Raw genomic sequence first — 25,772 nt, 5'->3', positions numbered from 1 at the left:
TCTGGGGTCAGGGGGAGGTTCTTTCCCTCCCTCCTTCTCCTAGCTCCCCTTCCCCATCCCACACCCATCCCTCAGCATGGCCATTCTCAAATATTCAATCTCCTTAATATTATTTTCCCTCTGATTTTCCCCCCATTCCCCACCCAGTCTCTCTGAAAATGTGATGCGCCAAACTGGACCCGACTGAGAAGGACTCAGCTGCAGAGCTCACTGGTTGGGTGCTGGCTGGTGCAGGCTGCCCTTGCTGGCTAAGGGGAGGGGTCATGTAGAGGGGTTTTGGGGCTGGAAATGGGGCCGGAATTCCTTTAGACCTGATGGAAGGGTAGAAGCAGGTGGGCAGTGGTTCTCTAGGTGTGGGGATTGCAGTGTGTCTGCCTGGAGCAGCCAGAGCTGTGAATGCCAATTAGAGCCTGACTTGCCAGGCTAAATAAAGCAGCAGGACACTCCAGGCAATTTATTAATGAGGAATTATTTCAGGGCTCTTCAGCCAAGCTGCGAAGCCTCGTGACCCAAGGCAGCGTGTTGCTGGTGGCTGGGTGAGACCGAGCCCCTAAAACACCTCACAGCTTCTGCATCCCCATCAGTGCTCAGGTCCAGAGGTTTTGTTTGGTTGGCTTTAAACCTCTTCTCTTTCAGCATGCTGTTGGACACACAGCATCCTCTGTTGGTGGATCTGATGGATGGGATGCTCCCACTGCAGTGCAGCGTGGGGTGCAGTTGACCTGAAGGCTCCATGTTGTATTTGTACCCTTTGGTGACTTCAGGAGGTAAATCAGAGGTTGTTTGGGGGCATTTGTGCACCCCAGGCACCTCAAGCTCTCAAGCAGGATTGATGCCTTGCTGTACCAGTGTGTCCGTGCTGCATTTTGCTCATCAGCTGTCAGATGTTCCTACAGACAGGGCTGTGGATGCTCTGGGCTGGGTGGTCATAGGGGAATGCTTGTGGTAAGGTTGGGACGTGGTGATGGAGTGCTGGGATGGGGGTGTGGGGTGAGCGGTGTCCTCCAGGAGATGCCAGCCTGGACCCCAGGGCTGTGTCCAGCTGTGGGGCTGCAGGGCTGGGCAGGCTCTGGCAAAGGGAGAGATGTCTCTTCCTAATCCTGCAGGTAATTAATCTGTTCCTGGAAAAAAACCCTTCCATTCCTGCATGGTTAAAAACACGCTTCTGAGTCAGAGCTGCCCAGTCCCAGTTTGAAATTTGGCCAGAGCAACAGAGATGGTTCTCATTTGATCCTATTCCCCTCCCCCCCGTGCCTAGTAAAAGCCTTATCTAAAAGGATATATAATGAAATCACGATGCCAGGAGCCTCTTTCCAACAGGAGAAGTGCCAAAGCAGAGGGTGTGCAATAGGGATGTGACCCCCATATGTGGCTTAGCACAGCACGACGGGCACTGTCAGCGGTGGGATGGGCTGAGGTTGGACTTGGGGTATCTTAGAGGTCTTTTCCATCCCTAACAATCCTACAGTTCCACGCAACTTTCCTCCCGCAGCCCGACGCCGGGCGGAGCACCGCATGCTCGTATCGCATCGCATGCTCGTATCGCATCGCTCTGCGGGCGGAGATCGGCCAGCAGCCACTAGATGGCAATGCCGGAGCGGAGCTCCGAGATCACCGCGCCGCACGCTGCAGCCTGGGGGGCTCCGGCCTCCGCCAGGGGAATGGGCTGCGTGCACCTCCCGATGCTGATGTGATGGGGAAAGCAGGGAGAAGGTTTGCGTTTCGCTGTTGTCCTACGGCTGCAAGCCCCGCTCCTTCCCACCCCATCACCCCGTTGCACTGTGTTGGTTTCCCTTCTTTTGCGACTCAAGGCAGCCCAGCACAGAGCTGGCTCCCAGTCCCCGTGCCGTGTTGAATCATGTAGGCATCAGCCTCGCTTCTCCCTGACTCACAGATCCCGGCGTGCTGGGGTGAGGGTCAAGCCGAGAGCGGCAATAAACATCCTGGGAAGCGGAGCCTGCAGCTCTTGGCACTGCCAGGACTTCTTTTGCTTTCAATCTTCTCTTAAGGAGCTGCTTTCTCATAAATATCCCATCCTTTAGCACCATCTGAACAGGAGAGAAGCTCCCAACGGGGTCGTCCTGTGCTCTGCTCTGCTACAGTGAATACAGAGCAGAGTGGAGACCAAGGCCTGGGTACAGGGTGTCCAGGTAAGGGATGCAGCTGCTCGTGGGGCCAGGAGGAAGGCAGTGAGGTGCATATGTGCTGGGCAGTGCTGCTGGTGTCTGGCCTTTCCCACTCCTACCCCTAGGTACCAGCTGGAGATGGGCGTTGGGGAATGCCTCACGGGGATGGGAGGATGCTCGGGGACCCAGGGTCACTCAGACTGGAGTGATTAACCCTGAACTTAATGAGCAGTGGCTGAGAGGTGGGATGAGCAGCACTGCTCCAGTGGCAGTGAGGTGGTGGTAATGGGAACGGCTTGCAGATCCTCACCGGTTTGGTTAAGGGGACTGTAATTAGGGTGGCTGGTGAATTAAAGCCCTGCACGTTGGTAGGGGGACGCCCGGTGTGTGCTGTGCTTGTGGCATAGCTGGGGGCTGGCTGACCCCAACAGGCACCCCCCCACCTGTTACATGGCCTATAGAGAAGAGCTGTGGATGGGTGCAGCAGATGGGTGTCCTGGAGAGCAGCGGGCTCCAGGTGTCTATGCTAAATGCTCCTTTTGTCCTGCTAGGGTGGGTCTGATCCTTCTCCTTCCAGTAATACCTTGTGACAACCTGGATCAAAAAGCCAGCCCCGTAGCTGGAGGAGGGGATGCGCAGGGGGAGCAGACCTTGTCCAGATGAGTTAATGACCTCCCTGATGAAGGGTTTTATTTTATTCTGTTTTATTAAGGTTTTACCCTAAGTTGCTGCACAGCAAACGCGTGGGACGGGGATCAGGTGCCTGCTGCTGTGTTTTGCAAAGCAGGTCAGCAGTGCTGGGGGAAGAGCATGGATGGGGTGTGGGGCACCGCAGGGCTGTACTGTGGGTGCTGATCCTGTGGGCACAGAGGGGCCAAGGGCACGGAGAACCCACAGTCCCACTAGGGATGCTGATTGCATCCCTTGGAGGATGCACAGTTGTGAGCCGTTAGGCTGGAGGCTAATGGATATGGGGATATCAAATTCAGGTGGATATGGGGACACCCTCCGACCCCATGGGATGGGATATCTGGGGGCTGCCCCAGTGCCTGTGCACCATTCCCACAGATAAAGGGGGAGGGAGCAGAGCCCCAGTGCCCCACTAGCTCCGTCCCCACTCACCCGGGAGACCCCGCGTGCCGAAAACCCCTTTGCGGGCAGGGAGTGCTCTTTGCAGGGAAGGGGGGGCTCCGCGTCGCCTTTGTTCCCTGCAGACCCTCCCCTCGCCGCTGCCTTCCCTTTGCAGCAAGCAGCTCGTCGCTTGCCAAAAGAATGCACTGGATGGAGCGAGCGAGCGAGCCGGGCGTGCGTGCGCGTGTGTGCGCGCCCGCCCGTGTGTGTTGCAGCCGACTTCATTAAAGGCAGCCAGCCCCGAGCTGCAGAGGCGCGGCAGCCTCGGGTTCCGCGGCCCCGTTCCTGCAGAAAGCCGACGTCCATCCCTCGGCTGCAGCGGGGCCTGCAGCGGGGCCGGGGGGCTCCCGGGGGGGCTGCAGAAGATGGAGGCGGCGGGAGGAAGTTGGCCACTTGGCTTCAACTAGGCTGGATCGCGCTGCAACCTGTTCGCCGGCCTCCCCCTGCGCTGTGCTGGGTGCTGTATCGAACGGCGGTGGGGTTGCGGTGGGGTGGGTGGAAGGGCTCCGAGCCCCCTGGGTTGGGTTTGGGGGTCCCAAAGGTTTGGATTTGGGGGCAGTGGGGGAAAGGATGGGGCTGATACCCCCCCCTCCCCCTTCCCCCGTCGTGCCGCTCCCTCTCTGCGATGCTCTCCCGGAGGGATGCGGGAGCGACGGGGATGAGCATCACCGGAGAAGAGGAGGAGGAGGAAGGAGCCCCGCAGCCCCCCCCCCTGTTCTCCCCCCTCCCGCCGCCTCGGCGGTGCCGCTCGGCTCACCTGTGCGCTTTCTTGCAGGATGGCTCGCTTCGGGGAGGCGGTGGCTGGCAGGCTGGGCTCCGGGGATGGGGGCTCCGAGCAGAACCGCAGCCGGCAAGGAGCCGCTGCTCCGGCGGGAGGGTCCCCGGGAGCCTTCAAGCAAACCAAAGCGCAGCGAGCCCGGACTATGGCTCTGTACAACCCCATCCCCGTCCGGCAGAACTGCTTCACCATCAACAGATCGTTGTTCCTCTTTGGGGAAGATAACATAGTCAGGAAATACGCCAAGAAGCTCATCGACTGGCCATATCCTTTCTGCACCCCCCTGCGAGCCCCCCCCTTGCTCCCCATGCCCGGATTTGCCTTGGTGGCTGCACAGGACACGTGTGCAGAAGCAGCCGGCAGGTAAGCGCCTGCCTTCTGCTCTCCTTTGGCGTGTGGAGATGGGTACCCTGGCCCCATCCTCGGGGATGCTCTCCTCACCCTATTGCTGCTGCCCCCCCATCACTCCATCACACAGGGGGAACAGAGTCCCTTTTCCCCTCCCAGCTGACCCCAGCCCCTCCTGAGGCTTTGGATTACCCCTGTGCTGCCCAGGGGCTCGCTGATCCATTTTTGGCTTTAGGATGTGTGTGACTGGTGGGGGTTCTGCTTCCGTACCCAGAGCCCCCGTCCCACTGGGGACAGACTCCCCCCTGCAGCCTGGCACAATGGGCATGAGCATGGCCGCCCTTACTCCGCAGCCCCATCCCACCCTCTGGAAGTGGGGTGCCCCCTCCCTGTGCTGCACAGAGGTGCTGACTCCCTCTGACTCCTGCTGCGTCTGCTTCAGGGATTGCCCCAGGGATACACCAGGTGGAGGGCATGAATCTCCCACTCCTTGCCCTGCTCCCCCATCTTTTTGCACCCCTCGCGCATCTCTTTCCCCTCCCACCTTCCCTGCAGGCGCTCTGGGAACTGTGCTTGGTCCCCAGCCCTGCTGCATGCCCCTCTCCATCACACCTCTGCCCAGCACCCCACTCCCCTCCCAAACCCACAAACTTCCCCATGGCCGCGCTTTGGCTCCAGGACCCTCCCCGTAGTGCTCTCTGCAGTGGTGATTATGTGCAGCTCTCACCGTCGCTTCCTCTCCCTGCAACTTGTTGGGTAACTTGCTGGCTCCTTGGGTGTGGGATGGAGGTGCCCAGCAGATATGGGGTGACTCACTGCAACAGGTGCCCTGGGGACGCCCGTGGGTCTGCCGCCCCATGCCGAGCCTTGCTGGGGGCATAACCCTGTGTATTGATGCACTGCAGCCTCTGGGTTCACTCCCTGGGCCTGCTGGGGGTCCAGCTGTGCCATAGGAGTTCAGGGCACTGTGGGATGGGGGCAGCTTTGCCGAATCCCTGCCGTGCCATGCCCAGCCCTGTGCTGGGTGCAGAGCATCAGCAAGGCAGCAGCTGCGCTCGGAGCACTGCAGGGTGCTCGCTGGGCCGCTGGGTCTTGTTTTCCAGAATATGCCAAATAATTCATGTGCTTTCCCAGCATGATGTGGGAGGGCTCTTGCTGCTTGACTGTCCCTCTGAGCATGGCTATGGGCCGGGGTCCCACGCCAGTGCGGTGCTCACCCGCTGGTTGGTGCACGGCCAACTGTGCTGCAGCAACCCTGTGGTGTTATTCCTCCCTAGGACTTGCACTGCAGGAGGGAGGTGGGTTCGTTTGTTAATCTATACTCATTTTTTTCCTCCCCAAAGAAGGGGCACGTTCCTAGGCAAGTGTGTGGAGTGGGAGCTGCATCTTGGTTGCCGTGCCGTGCGTGGCTGCCATCTCTTTCCAGGAAATTCGCCCACCCCAGGGCTTGTTGTGCACTGAGCTTTTCAGGGCTTGGCTACAGGCAAAGCTTTTTGGTGACGGGTTTGTGCCCACTGTGCAATGGGCTGGAAAAAAGGGACCTTAGGATGCTTGTTGTATATGCTGGGTCAAGTGGAATGACCTCTCGTAAGGCTTGCATGAGGTTGAGCTTCGTTTGGTGGAGAGGACCTTGGTGCCACATCAACTTGTGCTACACCGGGATGCCCCAAATGCTGTGCCAGCATCAGTGTAGCTCTGGGCTGTGCTAACCTTGTAGTGAGGTCTCCTTGGGTGGAAGCAGTGTGGTCATGCCGTTATTGGTGACGTTGGCCAAGAAAGGTGCTCTCCTCTTGGAAGTGGTGCAGCAGGGCCATGAGATGTGAGCACTTGGCTGCAGCCTGCTGCCCAGCATTGCACCTGAGAGTGCCGGGCTCGTGGGTCAGAGGGGGCTGGGATGGGGCGAGGGGAGGATGGAGGCTCTTCTTCACCCAGCTCCAGTTGACTAGGTAATAGGGCTAAAAATAACGGGTGATTCAGGCCTGGATATCTGCTGGGTAACTGCATAATTATAACCAGCAGCCTCTGCAGTTTGGCTTCCCAGTGTAAATAGGGATGATGCATGGAGGGGAAGGAGGAGAAACACAAGGAACGGGGCTTGGGATTCGGCTTCACGGGGAGAGCCTTTGCTGAGAGCTCTGCTACCTCTTCTGGAGCTGCTCTTTTTGGGTGTTGGTGCTCCAAACACGAGGCAGCCTCTGGCTCGGCTGCAGGAACGTCTCCTCTTCCTTTTGCTTTTCCCCTCCTCCCGAAACACAGCCCCGCTTCTCCCACTGATGGCCAGGTCTTGAGCCCTGATTTCATTTGTTCTCCGCCTGGAAAGCTGCAATTCAGTTAGTGCACGAGATGGGCTGCAGCTCCGCTCTATCTGCTCAGTCCTTCATCCACTTAATCGCATTTGACACGATCCTCTCCCTCCCCAGAAGAACCAGATGACATGGGGTGCTGCCGGCTCATCCCCAGCACGCCATCCCCAAAGCCTCTCCCTGCATCATCCCAGGTGACCTCCTCGTGCCCACGGCTTTCCACTGCACTGATGGCCGTGTCGCCGCATCCCAGTGCCCATTGCTGCCTCATCCCACAGGGGATCCGTGCTTTGGTGCACCTCACGTTGCAGTGATTTGGGGTGAGTGGGTGTCCCCCACCCGGGCAGTGAGTGTCACCTGGGGACACCGCAGCTTCTTTGTCCCCTTTTGCTTACACCCTGCAGGAAGAGCATCGCCATGCTGTGCTACTCAGGAACATCTCCCCTCCACCAACCCAGGCTGCTTTCTGTGCCCTTCATTCATCTGATTTCTTAAAATGTTTTCTTTGGGGAGGGGCGAGTAGGTGTAATGGCAGGGCCATCTCTCTGACAGCCGGGGAGAGAGAGGCTGCCTGTCAGATGGTGAATTTAAACAGAGGCAGCTGTTGTCATGGTGATGCCAAGTTGCATCCCGTTGCCTTGGCAACCAAAGTTAAAAAACTGATGTTAAGGCAGGAGAATCACATGATGCCGTTCTTTTTTGTTTAAAAAAAAAAAAAGAAGAAAGGAGGGGGTGAATAGAGAAAAAAAAGAAGGAGAGAGATTTGGTTTGCAGTTTGCAGGAGAACACTTCTCCACGGCGCTGCTTGCACGTGGTAAGGCAGTGCCTTGCGCCCACATCGCTGCGGGCAGCTCTGCTCCGGATGGAGCTGGTGTCCTTGGGGATAAAGGCAGAAGGGCTGGGAGACCCAGTGCTGAACGAGGAGCACCTTGTGGTGCTTGCTCTGTTTGGGTGCCTCCTGCTTTATTGCTGGGTGTGGAGCTGAGGACCAAGAGATGGGCATATGGGGAAGGTCTGTGTTTGTGTGCGGATGGTGGCTTGGGAGCAGCAAGCTGAAGCCCAGGGGTGTAGGATGTGAAGATCCATCACATCCACACACAGGGAGCGTGGAAAAGCCTGCAGTGCAGCAGGTCCTGAGGGAGACGTGAGGATGGGTGGAGAATGGAGACTGCCATTTGTAGGAGATGTTGGCGCTGAGCAAGGTGGAACCACTCCTGCCCTTTGGAGATACCCAGATGGCTTCTGCCTTTTTCTTCTGCTCCTTCCACACCCTTCATGCCTGAAGGCTGGGGGAGGTGTGAGCACCAGGCTCCTGCTGGGCAAGGGGATGAGGAGGGCTCCCTGCAGCTCCCACACCTCACTCAGACCAAGAGATGGATTCATCCATCCACTTGGTGAGGTCCAACCGCTCGGTGAGGTTGCATCGCTGGGCCACCAGCATTGCAAATCCATCTTTGTTCTCTCCTCATAAGCAATATCTCCTGGGCGGGGAATACAGGCAATTTTGGCATCTCCATCACCATCACACGTCTGCCCGCACAGTGATGGTCATGGGGATGTCGCTTGGGGACATTGTGGCATCAGGGACCCTTTTCTCCACCCTGGATGGGAACCAGGCTTCAGGTGTGCCTGGGGATTAGCAGACTTGCTAAGGAAACCAGTCAGCTGCTCAGGGGCGAGGGCATGGGGAAAGGAGATAAATCAATAAGAAAACCTATTTTTGTCGGCTCCCTAATGATCTGCCCGGAGAAACCAGACGAAGGAGGAGGAGAAGACTGAAGAGAGATGGGTTTTCATTACCAGCCTCTCAGGGAGGCGAGCACGGTGCTGAGATCTGGGGGGCTGGGAGGTTGGCAATTAGACACCTAATGAGAGAGGAAAGGCTGTGAGAGCACCGCCCTGCCCTGAGCTGGGAGGACACTTGGTTGTGTGCGGATGAATGTCCCCATGGTTTGGGCAGATGTTTCTGCTGTCCCCGGGGAGAGGCTTTTCTCACCTCATAGCCCACAGTTAGAGCGGACCCCGCATTTAGAGAGGACCACTTGGTGTTGGAGGTGGGAAAATGTGAGGTGTTTCCCCAGTAGGTGAGGGCACTGCAGCAGAGAGGAGGCAGCGGTGGTAAATGCCTTTGCTGAGGAGCTAAGGGTGTTCTTAGGGTCTGACCGTGCTGTTCCCTTCCTTCTTGGCTTGACAGTGTGCCCAGTGCCAGGGGACCCACACTGCAGCTGCCCCTCCAAAGCTCTGGCTCCTTGGAAGCTGTGTTAATTGCTCACAGACTTTCAGGAAGATGAAACAACAGACACCAAATGGGCTGATGGCTTGTGGTCGAGTGCTGCGTCCTCTGTGTTAGCTGGCGTTTGTGGGTAGGGAGCAGGGAAAGAAGGCAATAGAATCCTTGCTGGTAGGAAGCCTTGAGGAGAAAGTTTTTCAGCGCTGGCTGAATGTGGGGAGATGCTCTGGATGCTCTGCATGGAACCTGCGTGCTGCAGAGAGCTCCCCTGGTGTGTTTTTAACTTATCAGCCATTAATTTCCCTGAGTGGCCTTTCAAATGTTTTGGCTGAAGCTGCTCTGGCTCCTATCCCTAAACACATCCCAGCTCCAGTGAGCCGGGCTGCCTGCCCCTGGCAGATCTCCTGGACAGGGCTGTGACAGTAGTGATGTGGCCACAGGGTTTTGGCAAGGTGCACGAGTTGCTTGATGGTTGGTGGGTGGCCACTGCTGGAAACCACAAGGATTTGGTCTGGGTGCTTCCCTGCTGTGATTCTGCCCTTCTTTTCTTCTGTGATGGGTCTCTAAGCTGGGAGCTTCCATGGCAAGTGCTCAGCTTGGTGTCATGCCTGGCTCTACAATGCGCAACCCCCAACAGTGCACAACCCCAAACTCTTTCTCAGATGAAGCCCAGCCTGGTCACAGCTCAACTACCCACTTCCATGCTCACATCTATGCCCCAGGCACCCACTGCAGGTGCCATCCCAGCAAAGCTATAGGGGAAAATGGGGTATGTGTGGGGAGGCTGGGGGGCTGGTGGCTCCATCCCATTTCTCTGCTCCTTGACTTCTCCCACTCCCTTCGAGTATATGATCCTGGCAACCATCATTGCCAACTGCATCGTGCTGGCCCTGGAGCAGCACCTCCCGGAGGACGACAAGACACCCATGTCACGGAGGCTGGTGAGCATCCTTGTCGGGGCCCCTTTTCTAACAGATGGTTTGAGCTCATTTTGGGGTGGCGGGTCAGGAGGTGGTAGGTGGGTCCAGGAAGTTTTTTAAAACCCTAAAAAGTGGCACTGAAGTAAGTCACAGCTCTGCGTTTCTGGTCTTCAAACTGGTGCTGTCTGAGGAAGGGCTGGGGAAGCTCCCAGATGAGGAAGCTGGGATGGGACATGGGATGGGGTTGAAGCAAGGTGAAGCTGCTCTCATGTGAAATGCTTGGTGATGCGTGCCCTGTGCCCTCTCACTGTGCCCCTAATTCCTCTCTGCAGGAGAAGACGGAGCCATACTTCATTGGGATTTTCTGCTTTGAGGCTGGGATTAAGATTGTGGCTCTGGGCTTCGTTTTCCACAAGGGCTCATACCTGCGCAATGGCTGGAACGTCATGGACTTCATCGTGGTCCTCAGTGGGTGAGTCAGGGGACGCCGATGTGTGGGCACGGGGCTTGTTCTGGTGGTGACACCAAACTCCAGGACATGGTGCAGTCAAACTTTGCTATGTTTTGGCGGTGTTCTTCTACCAAATTGAGGGAAGGGAGGATGGATTCTCACAATGGGATGTGGTTCCTTGTCAAGTGAGCTCTGAAGGTATCACGTCCAGCTTTTCTAGGCTATCGGCCTACTGCCTGTCACCCATCTGGGCGTGGAGTGAGGCAGGTGTGGTGTTGGATGGGTGTTAGTCAGACTCAGGGTCCTGGGGGGGCCGCAGCTCCAGGTGACACTGGCTCAGCATGTGGGATCCGTGCTGGGGGTGGTGATGCATGAGCTGCGCCAAGTGCTGGTTGTCACTGCTTGTGTCACCTGCTGGGGTCGTGGCCCAGATTCAAGTCTTGCTTGGGATACGATGAGCTGCACTGTGACACAAAAAAGAAATGAGCAGGTGTCGTTTGTTGGGCTTGCACTGACTGATGGTGGCTGTTGGCTTGAGCAGAAGCAGCTCAGGGAAACTGAGGCATGGGAACCTCAGGTATCTGGGATCCCTGCAGAGCTGTTGGCTACAGTCCCACCTCCTGGTATGCAAACTCCTGCACGGTGGCACCATGTGGGATGTGGCACCAGTTTGTTGGGAGGAAGGGGGACAGTGAGCCTGCTGCCTGGGACATGGCAATGGGCGTTGTGTGCCCACAGTGGCATGGCATGGGTCAGGAGTGTGCTTGTTGGAGACATCCTGGTTGGAAGGATTGGTCGTCCTGGTGGCATCTCTGGGGTGATGCAGGGACTGGTGAATGAGCCCAGGCCATGCAGCAAGGTGGCTGGAAATGCCCATGGGCTGCCGGCTGGCCTGAGCATCCTTTGGGGCTCATCCAAGGGGAAGTGCCACGTTTGAGCTGGGAGCTCCACCGTGAGCCTCTCCGGCGGATCGGGGTGAGCCGGCTGCAGCCCAGCCTGTGCTGAGTCAGCGCTCAGCAATTACTCACCCGCTGGCATCGCCGGCTCCTGCCTGCACTGGGCCCTGTGCCAGCGGAGCGAGCGGCCGTGCAGGGCTGCTGTTGTGCCCACAGGGTGCCAGCCCCCAGCACGCTTATGGGACATGGAGAGTCCACTTCACCACCGTGCCCTCTTACATCCTCCTTTTGGCTCAGACAGATGGAAACCCCTCCCAGAACTGCCCGTGCAGCTCTCGCTCAGGGAGGTGCGTGTGACAGCGACAGCTTGCCTCCCTGCCAGATAAACCAGCGCGTGTGTTGGGTGTTCTGAGTTATCAGTGGCTTTCTGCAGAGAGAGATGCCGGGCTGCAAAGCGGCTCGCAGGCAGCCGTGGGAGGGGCACGTGCTGTGATGGGAGGGTGGCAACGTCGGAGCGCCGCAGCGGGCCTCGTGAGCGCGGCTGTGGACTAAAACTTGACGGATAGGTCTGGCCAGATGTCTTTGGGTTGGGGAGAATGAATGTTCCGAGGGTTGCACGGAGATGCCCACAGTGCAGGGGGGTGTTGTGAGTGTCCTCAGGATGCAGCGAGTGGTTTGGGATGGTGATGCAGCATAGAGGGTATCCATGGCAGTGGTGCGCATCTCAATGGACCAATGTTGCTGTCCCTATGCAGGTGACATGGGGTGCTCTTTCTTTTAGCATTCATTTAGCCACGTAAATCAGAGAGGTGCTTTATGCGGGTGGCACTGTGGCCCAGGCGCTGTGTTGGGGTGCCTGTGGGCAGCAGGCACAAATTAGCCTAACGAGGGGCTGCTAAACATGAGCGGCCTCCTGGGACCCCATGCAGGAGCGGATGGCACCAACGCGGGTTCAACTGGTGTTTGCTTCTTATGTCAATAAACCCAGATTTTTTCATCTCGGTGGAAATCAACGCCCACCCCAAACTCCCTAATGCTAAAGCTTCCACTGGGGAACTAATAGGCACATTTGTAAACCCGCTCCATTTGTAACCTGTGGTTTCTAAATCATCATCGCTGCCTGAAAAACAGCCCGTTCTCCCCCAGCCAAATATACTTTTCTCAGAAAACGTGCATAAAGTACCTTCATGCATTGTGGAACAGAAGTGAGATGGGGATGGCGCATGTTGCCCTGGGGATGCTCACCTGGTGTGCTCTGAAGCTGGGCTTGGGACCTACTTGGTGCAGTGGTCAGGGCCATGGTCAGTTCTTTACTTGCAGCCCTAGGAGGGAGATGTTGGAGCTGGATGAACTGGTGATGGAGCATCACCTCCCTGCATGTGGGGCGATCCTGCTGTTAGGGTAAGGAATAAAGAAGCACGATCAAAAAGCAGCCTGGAACAGACTGGAAGGAGCCCTAACACCACAAGAATGGGCTAGCAGAATGGCTTAGATGTTCTATCTGCACAGGGGAATGGGATTTTAGGCTGCTCGCCTTGGTCATCTTTCCTTTTTTCCTTTAGCTTTTGGCCAGTCCCCCAGCACAGTGATTCCCCATCTCCTGTCCCCAGCTCTTCCTTTCCAGGACAATTAGTAAAGTGTTTGGTCTTTCGTTTGGATGAATAATTGATTCCCGAGCTCTGTGAATGATTCATGGGCCATATGCCATGGCAACAGGACGTGCCTGCCACCGGCACCTCGCACAAAGGGCAGACTGCAAGCGTCAGGGATACGTTAGAGCCAGGGGGCTCTGGGGGGAGGGCCTGTGTAGGAGCAGGGCTGTGTTGTGGGTTTGGGAACACAGGCATCCCCCATCTTACTGCAGGGAGCCTGAGCAGTCACCCTAATGCTCCCATCACTTTCAGCTCAGGGTTTCCTGGAGCGAAGTGCTGTTTTGGTGCCGTCTGAGATGGGACCTGAAGCTCTGCAGCCTCACAATCCACTTGTGTCGTGGCCCCAAAACCTAGAAAGAGTGTGGGAAAAAAAGGACAGCAGCTTTCAGGTTGCACAGCATCCCCAGGGCTGGGCTGCTGAGTGCATCTGTCTGGGTGCAACCGGCGCTAATCACAGTGATCTCTGCAGAGGAGGGGTCGGTTCGCCAGCCAGAAAGGGTTAGAATGGGCTAAATCCATCAGGTCCCTTCCTGTGAGCTGTTTGACCAGTCTATTAATTATGCACTCATCTCCCTCATAGAGTCAGGTGGCGGTTCAGGCCTTGAGGGGCCTTTCCACTTAATTATAAATATTAATTTATGTGCCAGCCAGCACCCTGCCTGGCCCACATTTGGAGCTGGGATTTGTCTGGCTGCACCGACGGCTCCCTCGTCCCCTTGCTGGGACAGCTCACTACCACCTCACCCTTGTGTGGAACCATCCAACTACTCTGGGAGGTCAGCATTTGCTTGGGCTCCTTGCTAGGAAGCACGGCCCAGTGGTCCCCAATGCTGAGGTTCACGCTAGGGTGATGATGCAGAGCTGGGTGAACCAGAATGTCTTTGTGAGCACGGGATGTGACTTGTGCCATACCCAGCGCACATCACATTGATCACCACTGAGTTTGGAGATGGTTTCCCCACTGCAGCGCGGTGCCTCGAGGTCTCATCTCTTGCTCTGGGGGCTGCAGATAAATAATACAAAATAACCCCCCAGGTTGCAAACACAAAGCATTGGATTTTCTTTTCTAATATATATATATCTATATTTTCTCCAAAGCGTGTTTTTGTCTGCTGGTGATTGCTCACTATTCAATTATACTTTGCGGATTAGCATATATTTCCCATCCTGCCTCCTCTCTCATTTGCATCCTTCCAATAGATCCTCTCTGCTCCTTTCTCCACCTGAAGTCTCTCTCTTCTGAAGCAGCAGAGCTCGCCCCTTTGCCTAGGTGACCTATAAAAACGCCTTCACTTTTTTTTTTCTCTTCCCCTTTTTTTTTCTCTCTGGTACATATGATGAAAAGCATGAGATCATTGGGATTTTTATAGCCCAATCTGGCAGCTTTTTTTCAGATAACTTGGATGGCGAGATGTAATTTTAGTTTGGGTCCTTGCCTAAAAATAAAGAATAATTATTAGTACATCAGACGTGGATATTGTAAGTGTTGGAGAAGGCTTGAATTGTTCTGCAGATAGCAGAGCTGCCGCCCTGCACAAGCACTGAACTCCATCCCATTCCCAAGGGGATGCTTGGTGTGCCAACGTGCTTGGTTTTGCTGCTGCCCAACCCTGGTGCGATGCTCCCTTAGCAGGCTTGGTGATGCCACGGTTGGCTTCGAACTCTTGCTTCCAATTCCACTTTGGTTTATCGTATCTGATGAAGCTTTTAATGTTCTGGTGGCAGTTTTAAAAGGGAGAGGGAAGGCTGCAAAACCAATGTGACACGGGTCTGCCTGTGTGCTTTCAGAGCCAGGTCTTCCCCTGAGCAATTTGGCCTGGGGAGGTGAGGAGCAAGTGGTGGAAAACAACGTGGAGCAGAAGCGGGTTGCACCGCGCTGTGTGGGTCATGGCACCAAAAAGGCACATGTAGAGGTTAACGAGCAATTAACTGATGCTGAGTGAGATATCCAGAGCAGGAGGTTTTTGGGTGTACAGGAGAAGCTATCAGGGAGAGGCAATGTCTTTTATTAGAGGCTTGGAGAAAGCAGACAGAAACCAGGCTCGCGTACCTGAACGCTTGCTTGCTTTTTCCAGCACCTCAAATGGTCTAAATTTAGTCCCATGCAACTGAGACCCTGCACTAGCTTGCATGGATGCCCTGGGATGCAGAGCAGGAAGGATGCATAGACACCTTCGGTCAGGAGAAACATCAGCAGTGGCACTGCTCCGCTTGGTGATTTTTCTGACCCACCCCCTCCATGACACAGCTTGTGATGTCCCTTGTCCCCCCACGAGGACAAGGAGCACGTCACCTTGCCACAGAGGAGTCCCATTCTTAGCAGCTAATTTGGAGCGCGGTGGAGGCTCGCCCTGAAATCGTGTGAACCTTGCCTGGAGGCTCCTCACCGAGGCTGAGCCCTTCAGACAAATCTGGGTTAGCAGAGGACTTTGCAGCCCGGGTGCTCGGCTCCTCGCTGTGTCTGCTTCCAGAGAGCTGGGGTGTCTGACCGCTGCTGGGAGCTGGGGAGATGCTTGGTGCTGCGTGCCACCAAGGGTGCAAGAGCTGGTCCCCGTGGGGATGCACCATGGGTGTGCAGCTTGGTGCACTGGGGCTGTGGGTGCTGTCGGGGTAATGCTGGGACAGGTTTGCTGCCCACCCCTTCTGCAAGCAGCCTGGTAAGCCAGTAAGGAGGAAGAGGAGAGCTGGGAAGCGGGTGGTACCAACCTGCTTGCGTTGTGGTGCCGGGTATCCTAGGAAACCAAACTGCCTTTTTGGGGGGGCTGGGACCTACGTACCTCGGGGAGCATGGCAGGGAACGTGTGCTAATTGCTCCGTGCACCAGAGAGCCGCTCTGGCCTGTAATTAGATGAATTAGTGGAACAATGACCCAATTTCCCTCAGTTTTTTGGATTGCTGCAAACATCCCTGAGGTTGCTGCCACCCTCTGTTCCACTCTTTCCCCCCCATCCCCGGTTCTACCACACAGCCTTCCTCCTCCTCTTCCTCACTCAGCCCACATGGGATTGGACACCAGCTCTGGTGACGTGCTCTATGCTCCCAGTGTCACCAGTCCCCCACTTCCCTCTCGCTATGGGCACCTTGGGCACTGCCAGTCCCACAGTGTACTGGTTCCCCTCTGTCCCAGTTTGTTTTCCAGAGATCAGCTTGAGAAAATTTTTTTTGGTGTGTTTTAAAAGCAAACTCTGGAGTCCTTCCTGTGCTTTCCAAGGGCATCAAATTTTCATTACTGTATATTTTTGAATGCGTGCGAGGCTCTCGGCTCGTTCCCTAAGGAAGCACCACATGTTGAAGAAGCTGATGCAGCTGATGGCTCCACGTGTGATTGGGGTCAAGGGTTGGCTGTGGGCTCCATCCTCAGGGGCTTGGTGGCATGTGGGCTTTGGGGAGGTGCCACATTGGGTCCTGCTGGTGGGGACTGCTTCATTGGATGGGAAGCAGGTTCTCAGCACCCAGCCCTGCACTGTGGGGCTGTAACCATGCTTTCTTTGTGTCTGCCTGCAGCATCCTTGCCACTGCTGGAACGCACTTCAACACGCACGTGGACCTGCGCACCCTGCGGGCCGTGCGTGTGCTCAGGCCTCTGAAGCTCGTCTCGGGCATTCCCAGTAAGTTGGGGGGGCTCCCAGTTCTCCTCTGCTTCCCATCGACCTCGAGTTGCAAGGAGACCTCATGCCACTTTGGTGACGTGGTGTGGAACTGGGAGGAGAGGCAAAGCTCCCTGGTGGCCCTGGTGCCATGTCCTCTCCTTTGACCCAATGGAGCTTTGGTGCATCCTCCTATAGGGCTCAGCTTCGTGGCCAGAAGGTGGATCCTTCTAAGGGATATTTCTTTCTTTTTTTTTTGGTCAAGATTTCCTCTGCAGGAATGGAGATAAATAAGGAAACCAGACTGCTATTGTGGCTGAGCCTCCCTCCCTCCCCTGGGTACTCAACATGCAGTGTATGGGATTTGTAGCTCAGGCAGCGTGAGAAGCACGATGCATGCTGGATGGTGGGGATTAGTCCAGAACATGCCTGGATGGCACCAGGGAGCTTCCCCTACCCCACTGGCTGTTGGTGTGGGAATTGGTGTGCCTGGTTTGGGATGTTGTGCTAGGAAATGATGGATGCACCAGGAGCTGTGTCCCAGGTTGGGGCTGCTGATCTGAACTCACTCTTTTCTCCTTCAGGCCTTCAGATTGTGCTGAAATCCATCATGAAGGCCATGGTGCCTCTCCTCCAGATCGGCTTGCTGCTCTTTTTTGCTATTCTCATGTTTGCCATCATCGGCCTGGAGTTTTACAGTGGGAAACTGCACCGAGCCTGCTACACAAACAATTCAGGTGAGGGAGGCATCCTGGGTTGGGCACAATGCTCTGCTATCCGCATGTTTATGCAGTGACCACCAGAGGCTGTGACCTGCCTTTTGCTTTGTACACTGCGAGCATCCCTCGGTTGCCCATTTGCCCCCAGGTTCTCCCCCATTTCTCCCCCCCATTCCAATGGATATTTATAATAATAAGAATATATATAATTGTGTGCTCGCAGGTGAGCTGGAGGAGCTGGACCCTCCCCACCCCTGCGGGGTGCAGAGTTGTCCACCAGGCTATGAGTGTCGGGAGTGGATCGGTCCCAATGATGGGATCACGCAGTTCGACAACATCCTTTTTGCTGTGCTGACCGTCTTCCAGTGCATCACCATGGAAGGGTGGACCACAGTTCTGTACAATGTGAGTCGGGGGCTTTTTGGGGCAGCTGGGTGTGGGGGTTTTAGAGGCGGTATTTACTTGGACTGGAAGTTTTTGAGATCCTGAGTGATGGAGACCAAGCAGGGGCCACGTAATCTTAAAGGGTCCCCTTCCAACTCAAAGGATTTTGTAATTCAATGAGATGGGATTAGCGCATCCCGTCTGGGGAGGAAATAGAGGGAATTGTGCTTCGTGTTCCACTGGGCCAAGGGGACATCCCATCCCCAGCTCTGGGCGGTAACACTGGGCAGGACATGGAGCGGTAAGAGTGTGTGGTTGCATCTTTGTGGGTGATGGGTTTCATTTCATGGAGTGGAAGCAGCCGTGCCAGTTCTGTTCCCAGCCTAATTTCAGCATCGCCTCCGGCGTCATTGCACCAGGAATGTTTTTATACCCTGGTTCCCATAACGCCTGGAGATTTACAGAGTGGTTTTGCTCTGCGGGAGGCAGATTGGATGGATCGCAATGGGGAAACATTCTTCAATATTTGCTTTGCTGCAAACAGGAAGGCTGTTTTGTAAGCTGGGTGAAGGCTGTGTGCTGCCAGCATCGGGGATCCTCTTTGTTTCGGTGATGCCAGGGGTTCCAGTTGGCATCCGTGAGGCAGAAAGGCCACCAAAACCCAGACTGGGGGAGCAGTCATTGCCAGGGCTTCACCTACAAGTGGTGATGACTTCATGTTGTGTCAGGAAAGGGTCAGGTTGGACATCAGGAAACATTTCTTCTCTGTAAAGTGGTGATGTACCGGCACAGGCTACTCAGGGAGGTGGTGGGGTCACCATCCCTGGAGTTGTTTGGGAACCATAGAGATATAGCACTGAGGGACATGGGCAGTGGACATGGTGGGGAGGGGTTGACGGTTGGACTTGGGGATCTCAGTGGTCTTTTCCAACCTTGTGGTTCTATCATTCTATGATGGTTCATGCCCCAAGGTTCTGTTCTTTCTTGTCCTAATGGAGCTGTTGGTGTCTGCATCTCGTCTCTTTGATGGGAAACTGGGCAGAACTGAACCACGTGGGAGATTGGAATATCAAGAGCATTTCTGGTGCATCAGTGGGCTTAGAGACTTAATCACAGTGCATATTGGCAGGATAAATGTGTACAGCATGAAAAGGGACTTTCCCTTGCAGAACTGCCTTTGGGATGGCTGGGAACCAGGGCTAGCCCGTTCCTTTCCTGAGTGTCCCCAAAACCCCAGTTTGAGTCCTTCTGTCCCCATGGCAGCTGGGTGGGACCCATAGCTGCTGTGGATGTTCAGGGATGCCTCAGGGCCTGGGATCCAAGTGATCTTCCCGGCATCGCTGGCCAGATGTGCTCTGTCATCACATCCCCGATGGCTGTGACTGCCCACTTTCCTCCCTTTCCTGCTCCTCGCACAGTTCCAGCTATTATTTAACTTTAATGGAAGTATCAGGGACCTTCTCAGCTGCTAATTGAATGAGGGTTTGGGGCTCGGTGGCAAATCACTGCTGATTCACTTCTCTCCTCCCTCAGCTGCCTCTTGTCCTTCCATCGTCTCACGGGGATTCATGGCTCCGGGCTGTAAAATGGGCTTTGGAACTTTTATTTATGGGGAAAAAAAAAAAGCAACAACAAATGAGGACATGTGAGCAAGTGTGTGTATGAGGCTGAGGTCCTCTGAGGAATGCTCGCTGCCTGCAGGTTTGGGGGGGGGTTCAGCCATTGGGTGCGGCAGTGAGAAATGGAGCCCTTTTGGGTTAGCAAGGAGCTGTGCAGAGGAGAGGAGATGGCAGGCGAAATGCTTCAGCAATCTCTCAAAGAAATTGCTTACTATAATATTCCCCCGTGTAGCTGGATCGTGATTTTAAGAGCCACTTTTCCCCAATTTCACCCGGTTTAGAAGCGCATCTCTCCGAATATGTAGAAAGCATCATGAAAAAGCTAATCAGCCCCGTGGTGCTCTCCACGTGTGTTATTCTGTGGATGCGCTCAGCTCTCTCACCTTGTTTTCCTCACCCTGCCTGTGTGAGATGCCGCCTTGCTATGCAGAAATCACAGTGTGACTGGGGGAGAAAAAAAACCAGCAAAAGATACCTCATATTGAGCTGTGCCCTTCCCTTTGTCCATCCCTGGGGGGCTTTGACAATGGGCCACCCCCTACTGTGGGCTGCGGATGTTGGCTGCATGGCATAGGGACCGGGCATCATGCAGAAAGCTGCTTGGTGTCATCTGTGGGGTCGATGCTGGGGTGGGAAGCAGGCAGACCCGATGGTCTCAAGGCAGTGGGAGCAGGCAGGAGGTTTGGCACAGCCCTGATTTGTGCACAGGGCCACGGCTGTTAGCAGTGATGGGTAAAAACATTTTGCCTCCCAGGCATTACAGCAGCATCCGTGCTGCTAATTAAAAATGCATGGCAAGGCATCAAGGGAGCTGACGGGCCACAGCTGCTTGCTGTAAACCCAAAACCCGCCTTGTTGACATGATGGATGAGTTGGGGGTGATAAATCCAAGGGGTCACAGTGCTGTGCCTTTGGCTCTGAGGTCCTGAGCATCACTCATGCCTTTATCCCTATGCATTCCCATGGAGGGAGGGATGCTGATGGGCAAAGGTGGAGGGAGATGTGTTGGAGGGAGCCAAGTGCTGGGTTTTGCAGGGAAGAGGAGCTGAGGAAGTGCCACCCCAAGGGCTTAACACCATCCAAACCTTTTCCTAAGTGTGCTGTTTTTCCCCTCAGTGGCTCCTGGTCATTGAGCCCTGCCAGGTGAGCCCAGTGATGCTTCTGCATACACCCCAAGCAACCATGGGCAGGGTGCTGGTTTTCGCTCCCTCTTGGCTCAGCTGTTTGTTAGCACTTAAAGCCAGACCCTCTCCTTCTTGCCAACTGTTCCCTTGGTTGTTTTTTTTCCCCCTCTTTATTTTATTTATTTTTTTAATGTGTGCGCACTGAAATGACACAGCAAGAAACAAACTGTGTCTGCTGGATCTGCGGCTTCGAAGGCTTGCTCTGCTGAGAGCTGCCTGCTTACACCCTCCTCCTGCTTGCCAAGGGAACAGAGCAGAACCCGATGCTTTGGCACTGCCCTATAAGGACAGAGGGTTTCGGCCCCTCTTTGTTTAACCCAGGGGCTGTGATTCCATCACTGTCCCATTGAGGGTCTTGTTGGCATCCTATGGAAGGCTTCATTGGCATCCCATGGAAGGTCTTGCTGGCAACCCACGGAAGGTCTCATTGATGTCCCAAGGTATGCAGTGCTGGGGAGCCTGGATGTGATTTCTTGGCAGATCAGAGTAGAACAGAACCAAGGTCAGTCTCCACACCCATATCGAGTACTTTCAAAACACTTAATTTTTCATAATGCTTTTAGCAACGCGTTGTTTTCTTAGTCTGAAATTGAGACTTCATTTAGAAAATGGGAAAAATGAAATATATGGGAGCTCTTCCCTGTCTCCCTGTTCCTACCCAGCAGGATGCAAGCCCACACAACTCAGCCCTCATCAAGCATCCTGCATCCCATTTTGGGGACCCCTGAGATCTGCACTGTGCCGAGGGCACAGTGTTGGGCACCCACTCAGGGGCAGGATACAGCCCGCCAGGGCCCAACCCTTGCTCTGCAAAGGAAATATACCAATTTCCTCATTAACCTAATTTGGAGAAGAAAAGCATTTTCATTCAGATCTTGTACAGCACTGGGGTCACTGACAGATACCAGGCACAGCTGGCGGGGAGTGAAGCATGGCCCTGCACGCAGGAGATCAAATTATAACTATTAAAGGGAAGAAGGAGATCTGTTACTGTGCTGAGGAGCAGCAGTGGGTGTCAAGGTCTTGAGGGAGCTGGTTAGGCCAGGGAATCTGCTGGGAAAGTTCATTAATTTCATTGCTTTTTTAAAGCATTTGGCTGGACTGCGATGCTGTTCCTACTGGTCTGTGCCAGGGAGTCACAGTGCTTGCTCTGGTCCTCAGACCCCATAGTATTGGAGTCTGGGAGGTGATGGTGTGCACAGCCCCACTGCATCTGCCTGTGGGCCTTGCTCCCAAGCTGTGTTTATTCCCTAAGCAAGTGGGTTATGGTAATATCTGAATATTACCCCAATCTAATTATGTGCCATTTGGGTCTGGATTAGAGCAGAAATCGCAGAGGCTCTCCTGATGCAGATGGATTTGGACAGGGGACGTGGCTTGTGCTGCTGCTCGGAGCAGGGACCATCTCTGAGACTGCTTCTCTCAATAGCAAAGCTTTTCTGCTTCCAGCATCACCCTTCCTTTCCATGCACTTTCTATCAAACCACTAGGATTCCAAAGGCGCCCTGCAAATGCAGAAGGTGCTTTTTGCTTATTTTTAGGTAGAAAAAACTGAATTTGGGGTTGTTTTATTATTACTTTTTTTTTCCCCAGCACAGCAAAAAAAAAAAAAAATCCTAAAGTTTCCCATGCTGAGGGAGGGTATGTGTGGGCTGCGAGCCTGTGCTTTGCATTTGACGGCAGTATATATTTAGACTTCTTTAGATTTCTGGCCCCTGAGTGAGACCTGCTTTTGCAGCTCCCTGTGCCTTTTCATGCCCTTTGGAAATAGAGGAGCTGCCGAAGTAACAGGGTCGGTCCATGTGGTGGCCTTGGTGGTGGGGGGTATGGTGCCAGTGTTATCACCTGAGCTGGTGAGGTGGCCTGTGTTATTGGTATGCTTTGTGTATGTCAGTGTCTCACGCGTTCCTGGAGGTGGTAGTGAACACACGTTGTGGTCAGGCAGCCGAGGAAGAGTGTGGCTGGTGGTATTTTAGGATGGAGTGATACACAATGGGCTGTCAGGGAGGTGATGGAGTCTCCATCCCTCAAGGTATTGAAGAAAGGTATGGATGTGGCACTAATGGGCATGAGTTAGTGGTGGGGCTCAGTGAGTCAGTCTGATGGTTGGCCTCGGTGATCTTGAAGGTCTTTTCCAACCTAAATCACTCTGTGATTCTATAATGAGAAGGTTGTTGCCTTAGAGTGAAGAGGAAAGGCCAGCCAGCAGGCAGCTCCTGAGTTTCCCAAAGGCTTGGTATGAGCAACGGGCCCATCTCCAGCACAAGGCCAGAGGCAGGAAGGAGTTTCTTCATTTAAAGGAGTTTGCAGCTTTGGTGTAGTCTGGGGATTGAACTACCCGTGGTGTGGCCTCCATGGACCTTGCATGAGATGTCCTGCTGGGTCCTGGGCAAGTGGAAATCCTATGCGAAGGCATCAAGGTGGTGAATTACTGTCTGTGGAAGGGTATTAGGAGAGAATGGTGCTCCAGAAATAAAGGAAAAGGGGCCGCTTGGTAAAGAAAATGATTTCTTTGTGCCAAAGAAGTTGGGAAGTGCCAGAATTCAAGCAACTTGGACCTCATGCAGAGTGCTCAAAGGAGCAGTCAGTGGTTTCTCACCTCTGCCAATCACAGAAACGTTAAGGTTGGATGAAAAACAAAAAGATCACCAAGTCCAACCGTCAGCCCATCCCCACCATACCCACTAAGCATCACTCAGTGCGACATCTGCCCTTTTCTTGAGCACCTCCAGAGACAGTGACTCCACCACTTCCTTGGTTAGCCCATTCCAACGCCTCACCACTCTTTCTGAAAAGAAACTTTTCCTCATATCTTACCTGGAACAAGGGGATATTTGGGCACAGACCCCGACACCAGGTGGGCATTTCACCCAAATTTCTGGTGAACCCAATGGCAACAAAAGGATGGATAGTGTGACTGAGAAACATGACCATGGCCACAGCCCATCGTCCCAACAGCTTGGCGATGAGCATCACCCCCTCTGCATTTAGGGGGAGCTGGCACATAGATGGCAGGTCTGGTCCTGCGTATTTATAACAGCTCTGGAGTGCTGGGGGAGGCACCAGCTGACTGGGGAAGAGTGAATGCAGTGCCTATATTTAAAAGCGGGGGGAGGAAGGAAAAAGTAAGGCAGGCAGGAATAGGGCTGCGAGCCTGACCTCAATTGCATGCCATTTCGGAACAGATTTTGGAGGCGAAAGAGGAAAATGAATCATGGGTTTGCCAAAGGTAGGTCACGCCGGGCTAACCTGGCATCCAAGGACTGGTTTTCTAAGTGCAAGGAAACATGCCGAGCTGCTTGTTGTAGTAATGCTTTCCCTATGGGGAAGTGTTGGCAAAGCAGAGCTGGTGGGAAGGAAGCAGCACCAAGATGGGTCTGGGTGGTGGTTTAGGGCTCTGAGGGTGAGTTGTGTGCGTGTTGGAGAAAAGCAAGGATACCTCCCAGGAACTCGGGTCTTTGTGACTGGAAGGTGCCAGCATGGAGATGGAGGGGAAAGAGGAGAAGCTTGCAGGCAGGATGGTGAGGTCTCAGCAGCATTGTGCATGGATGCAGCAGGACCTGTCAGCATTGCATCGCTCTCTTGGGTCTCCAGTGTACAGGGATGATGAACTGAGCCTGGACTGGAGCAGAGGAGGGGCTGCTAGATGAACAAAGAGGGAGAGGCAGTCATGCAGGAGAAAACTGGATGAACCTTGCTTGAGCTACCAGAGCAGAGCCTGGGAATGGCCACAATCACCATCTATAAATACATCAGGATGAGAAACAGGGAAGAGCTATTTAAGCCAAAGGTCAATGCTGGCGAAAGAACAAATGGATATAATCTGTCCACAAATAAATTTAGGCTGAGAGTTAGGGACAACCATTAGAGTGGTTGCCATTTCCAGTGGGAACAGTGCATTTTTCTGGGTTAGACACGCTTCAGGTTTGAGGTGGGGAGGTAGTCTCGCTGTCTACTATGGGTTTGAGAAGCAGTGGGAAGTGCTGAGCTTCTTGGGGAGCAAAAGGGCACATGCTGGCAACCAGAGCAGGGTGATGCTGGTCCGCAGTGCCCCCAATTTAGCTGTGCCTACAGGGCACAACAGGTGTGGGGGAAGATGCCTTCTTCACTTATAGGAATGGAGCCCCTGTGCTGAGAGCTTGGGGGAAAGCCCCTGGCTCTCAGGCCTGGTCTTGGTGGGGAGTGATCCCAACATGGGTGGTAGATGCCCAATGGCACCTCAATAGCAGAGTGGAGTCCACCACTTGTTCCAAGGGGTACACAGTGCCTTGAAAGCTTGTGCCATGGGAAATGGTGCTGTTGGAGAGCAGTGTCCTGGCACTGAGACTCGTGGGCAAGTCCAAGTGTTTCTGGAGAGCAACAGTGAGTATGGGCCGTGTCATTCTCATCTCCTGGATTGGAGACCAACCTTAGGGAAGGGGCTGGCATGCAGCACTGGTTTATTTCCCTGCAGCAGCATCCCTCTGTGTTCTGGTTGGTGCCCACAGCCAGACATACTGGTGACCCCAATGCCTGTGTGGTGGTCACCAGAGGTGCCTACCTCCCCACTTGCAGGTTCCTGTGCTGGCCGATGGGGAGACATGGTACCAATGACTCAGACAGAGATGAGGGCTTAATTAGCATGGGGAGAGGGGGAAGAAAGAGAGAGAAAAGAGAAAGAGCCTTTCATTGCAACAAGATTGATGCCACCTCCCCCAGACAGTCACGTTCTGCCGCATCACCCTCCAGCCTGGCATTATGTGCACACTGCCTTACACTGGGGGACAAATGGGGCCGGGGAGCGGCTGCGAGGGATGAGGGGGCATTGCTTTTATTAAAAGCTTTGTTTGGTGAATAATTGTCTGGAGCTGCAGCCTGCTTCATGCGGCCAGAGCAGAGCTGTACAGTGTGATGATGGCAGGAGCCCATTGTCAGGGTTGGTGAGGAGGTGGTCACCCCAAGGAGCTTGGTGTGGTCAGTATGGGAGGAGAATCCTCCTGCACCTGAATTAATGTACCCTCTGCCCCAGAGCTTGTGCTGAGTGTAATGTCGCCCCTGTGATTTCTTTCCCCTCCAGACCAATGATGCCTTAGGAGCCACCTGGAATTGGCTATACTTCATCCCCCTCATCATCATTGGATCCTTCTTCGTCCTCAACCTTGTCCTGGGAGTGCTGTCAGGGTAAGCAAGTCACCATCCTCCTGGCATGTGCCTGAGCCCTGCACCTGGCTCTGGTGCTGCCACAGCCCCATACCTTGCTACTGCCCTCCATGCCTGTCCCACAACAAGGGGCTGACGATTTGGGTGTTTTGATGTGCAAGAAGTTGTTGACTGCGACTGGGAGGGAAGAGGCAGAGATACAGAAATGCCTGAGTTTGGGATGTGTCTGTAGCCGGGTGCTCATTTGCCAGCTGATGGAGCGTGGTGGGCATGGGATGGGTTTGGGGGCTGTTGGCTGGGGATAC

General features: G+C 54.6%; 1 protein-coding gene across 1 annotated transcript in view; it reads left to right on the top strand.

Moving 5' to 3' along the window:
- The window catches only part of CACNA1E (calcium voltage-gated channel subunit alpha1 E), an 83,253-nt gene that overhangs the window by 12,084 nt on the left and 45,397 nt on the right, over positions 1 to 25,772 (top strand). The window contains exons 3-9 of the mRNA XM_072342685.1: positions 4,033 to 4,299; positions 9,752 to 9,857; positions 10,169 to 10,308; positions 16,340 to 16,443; positions 17,007 to 17,159; positions 17,365 to 17,546; positions 25,385 to 25,488. Of these exons, the coding sequence (XP_072198786.1) occupies positions 4,033 to 4,299; positions 9,752 to 9,857; positions 10,169 to 10,308; positions 16,340 to 16,443; positions 17,007 to 17,159; positions 17,365 to 17,546; positions 25,385 to 25,488 (1,056 nt within the window). The remainder of the gene's footprint in view (positions 1 to 4,032; positions 4,300 to 9,751; positions 9,858 to 10,168; positions 10,309 to 16,339; positions 16,444 to 17,006; positions 17,160 to 17,364; positions 17,547 to 25,384; positions 25,489 to 25,772) is intronic.

This window comes from Excalfactoria chinensis, chromosome 8 (genome assembly GCF_039878825.1).
Source record: "Excalfactoria chinensis isolate bCotChi1 chromosome 8, bCotChi1.hap2, whole genome shotgun sequence".
NCBI lineage: Eukaryota > Metazoa > Chordata > Aves > Galliformes > Phasianidae > Excalfactoria > Excalfactoria chinensis.
Note: the sequence above shows the minus strand (reverse complement) of the source record. Positions and strands in the feature narration are given on the sequence as shown.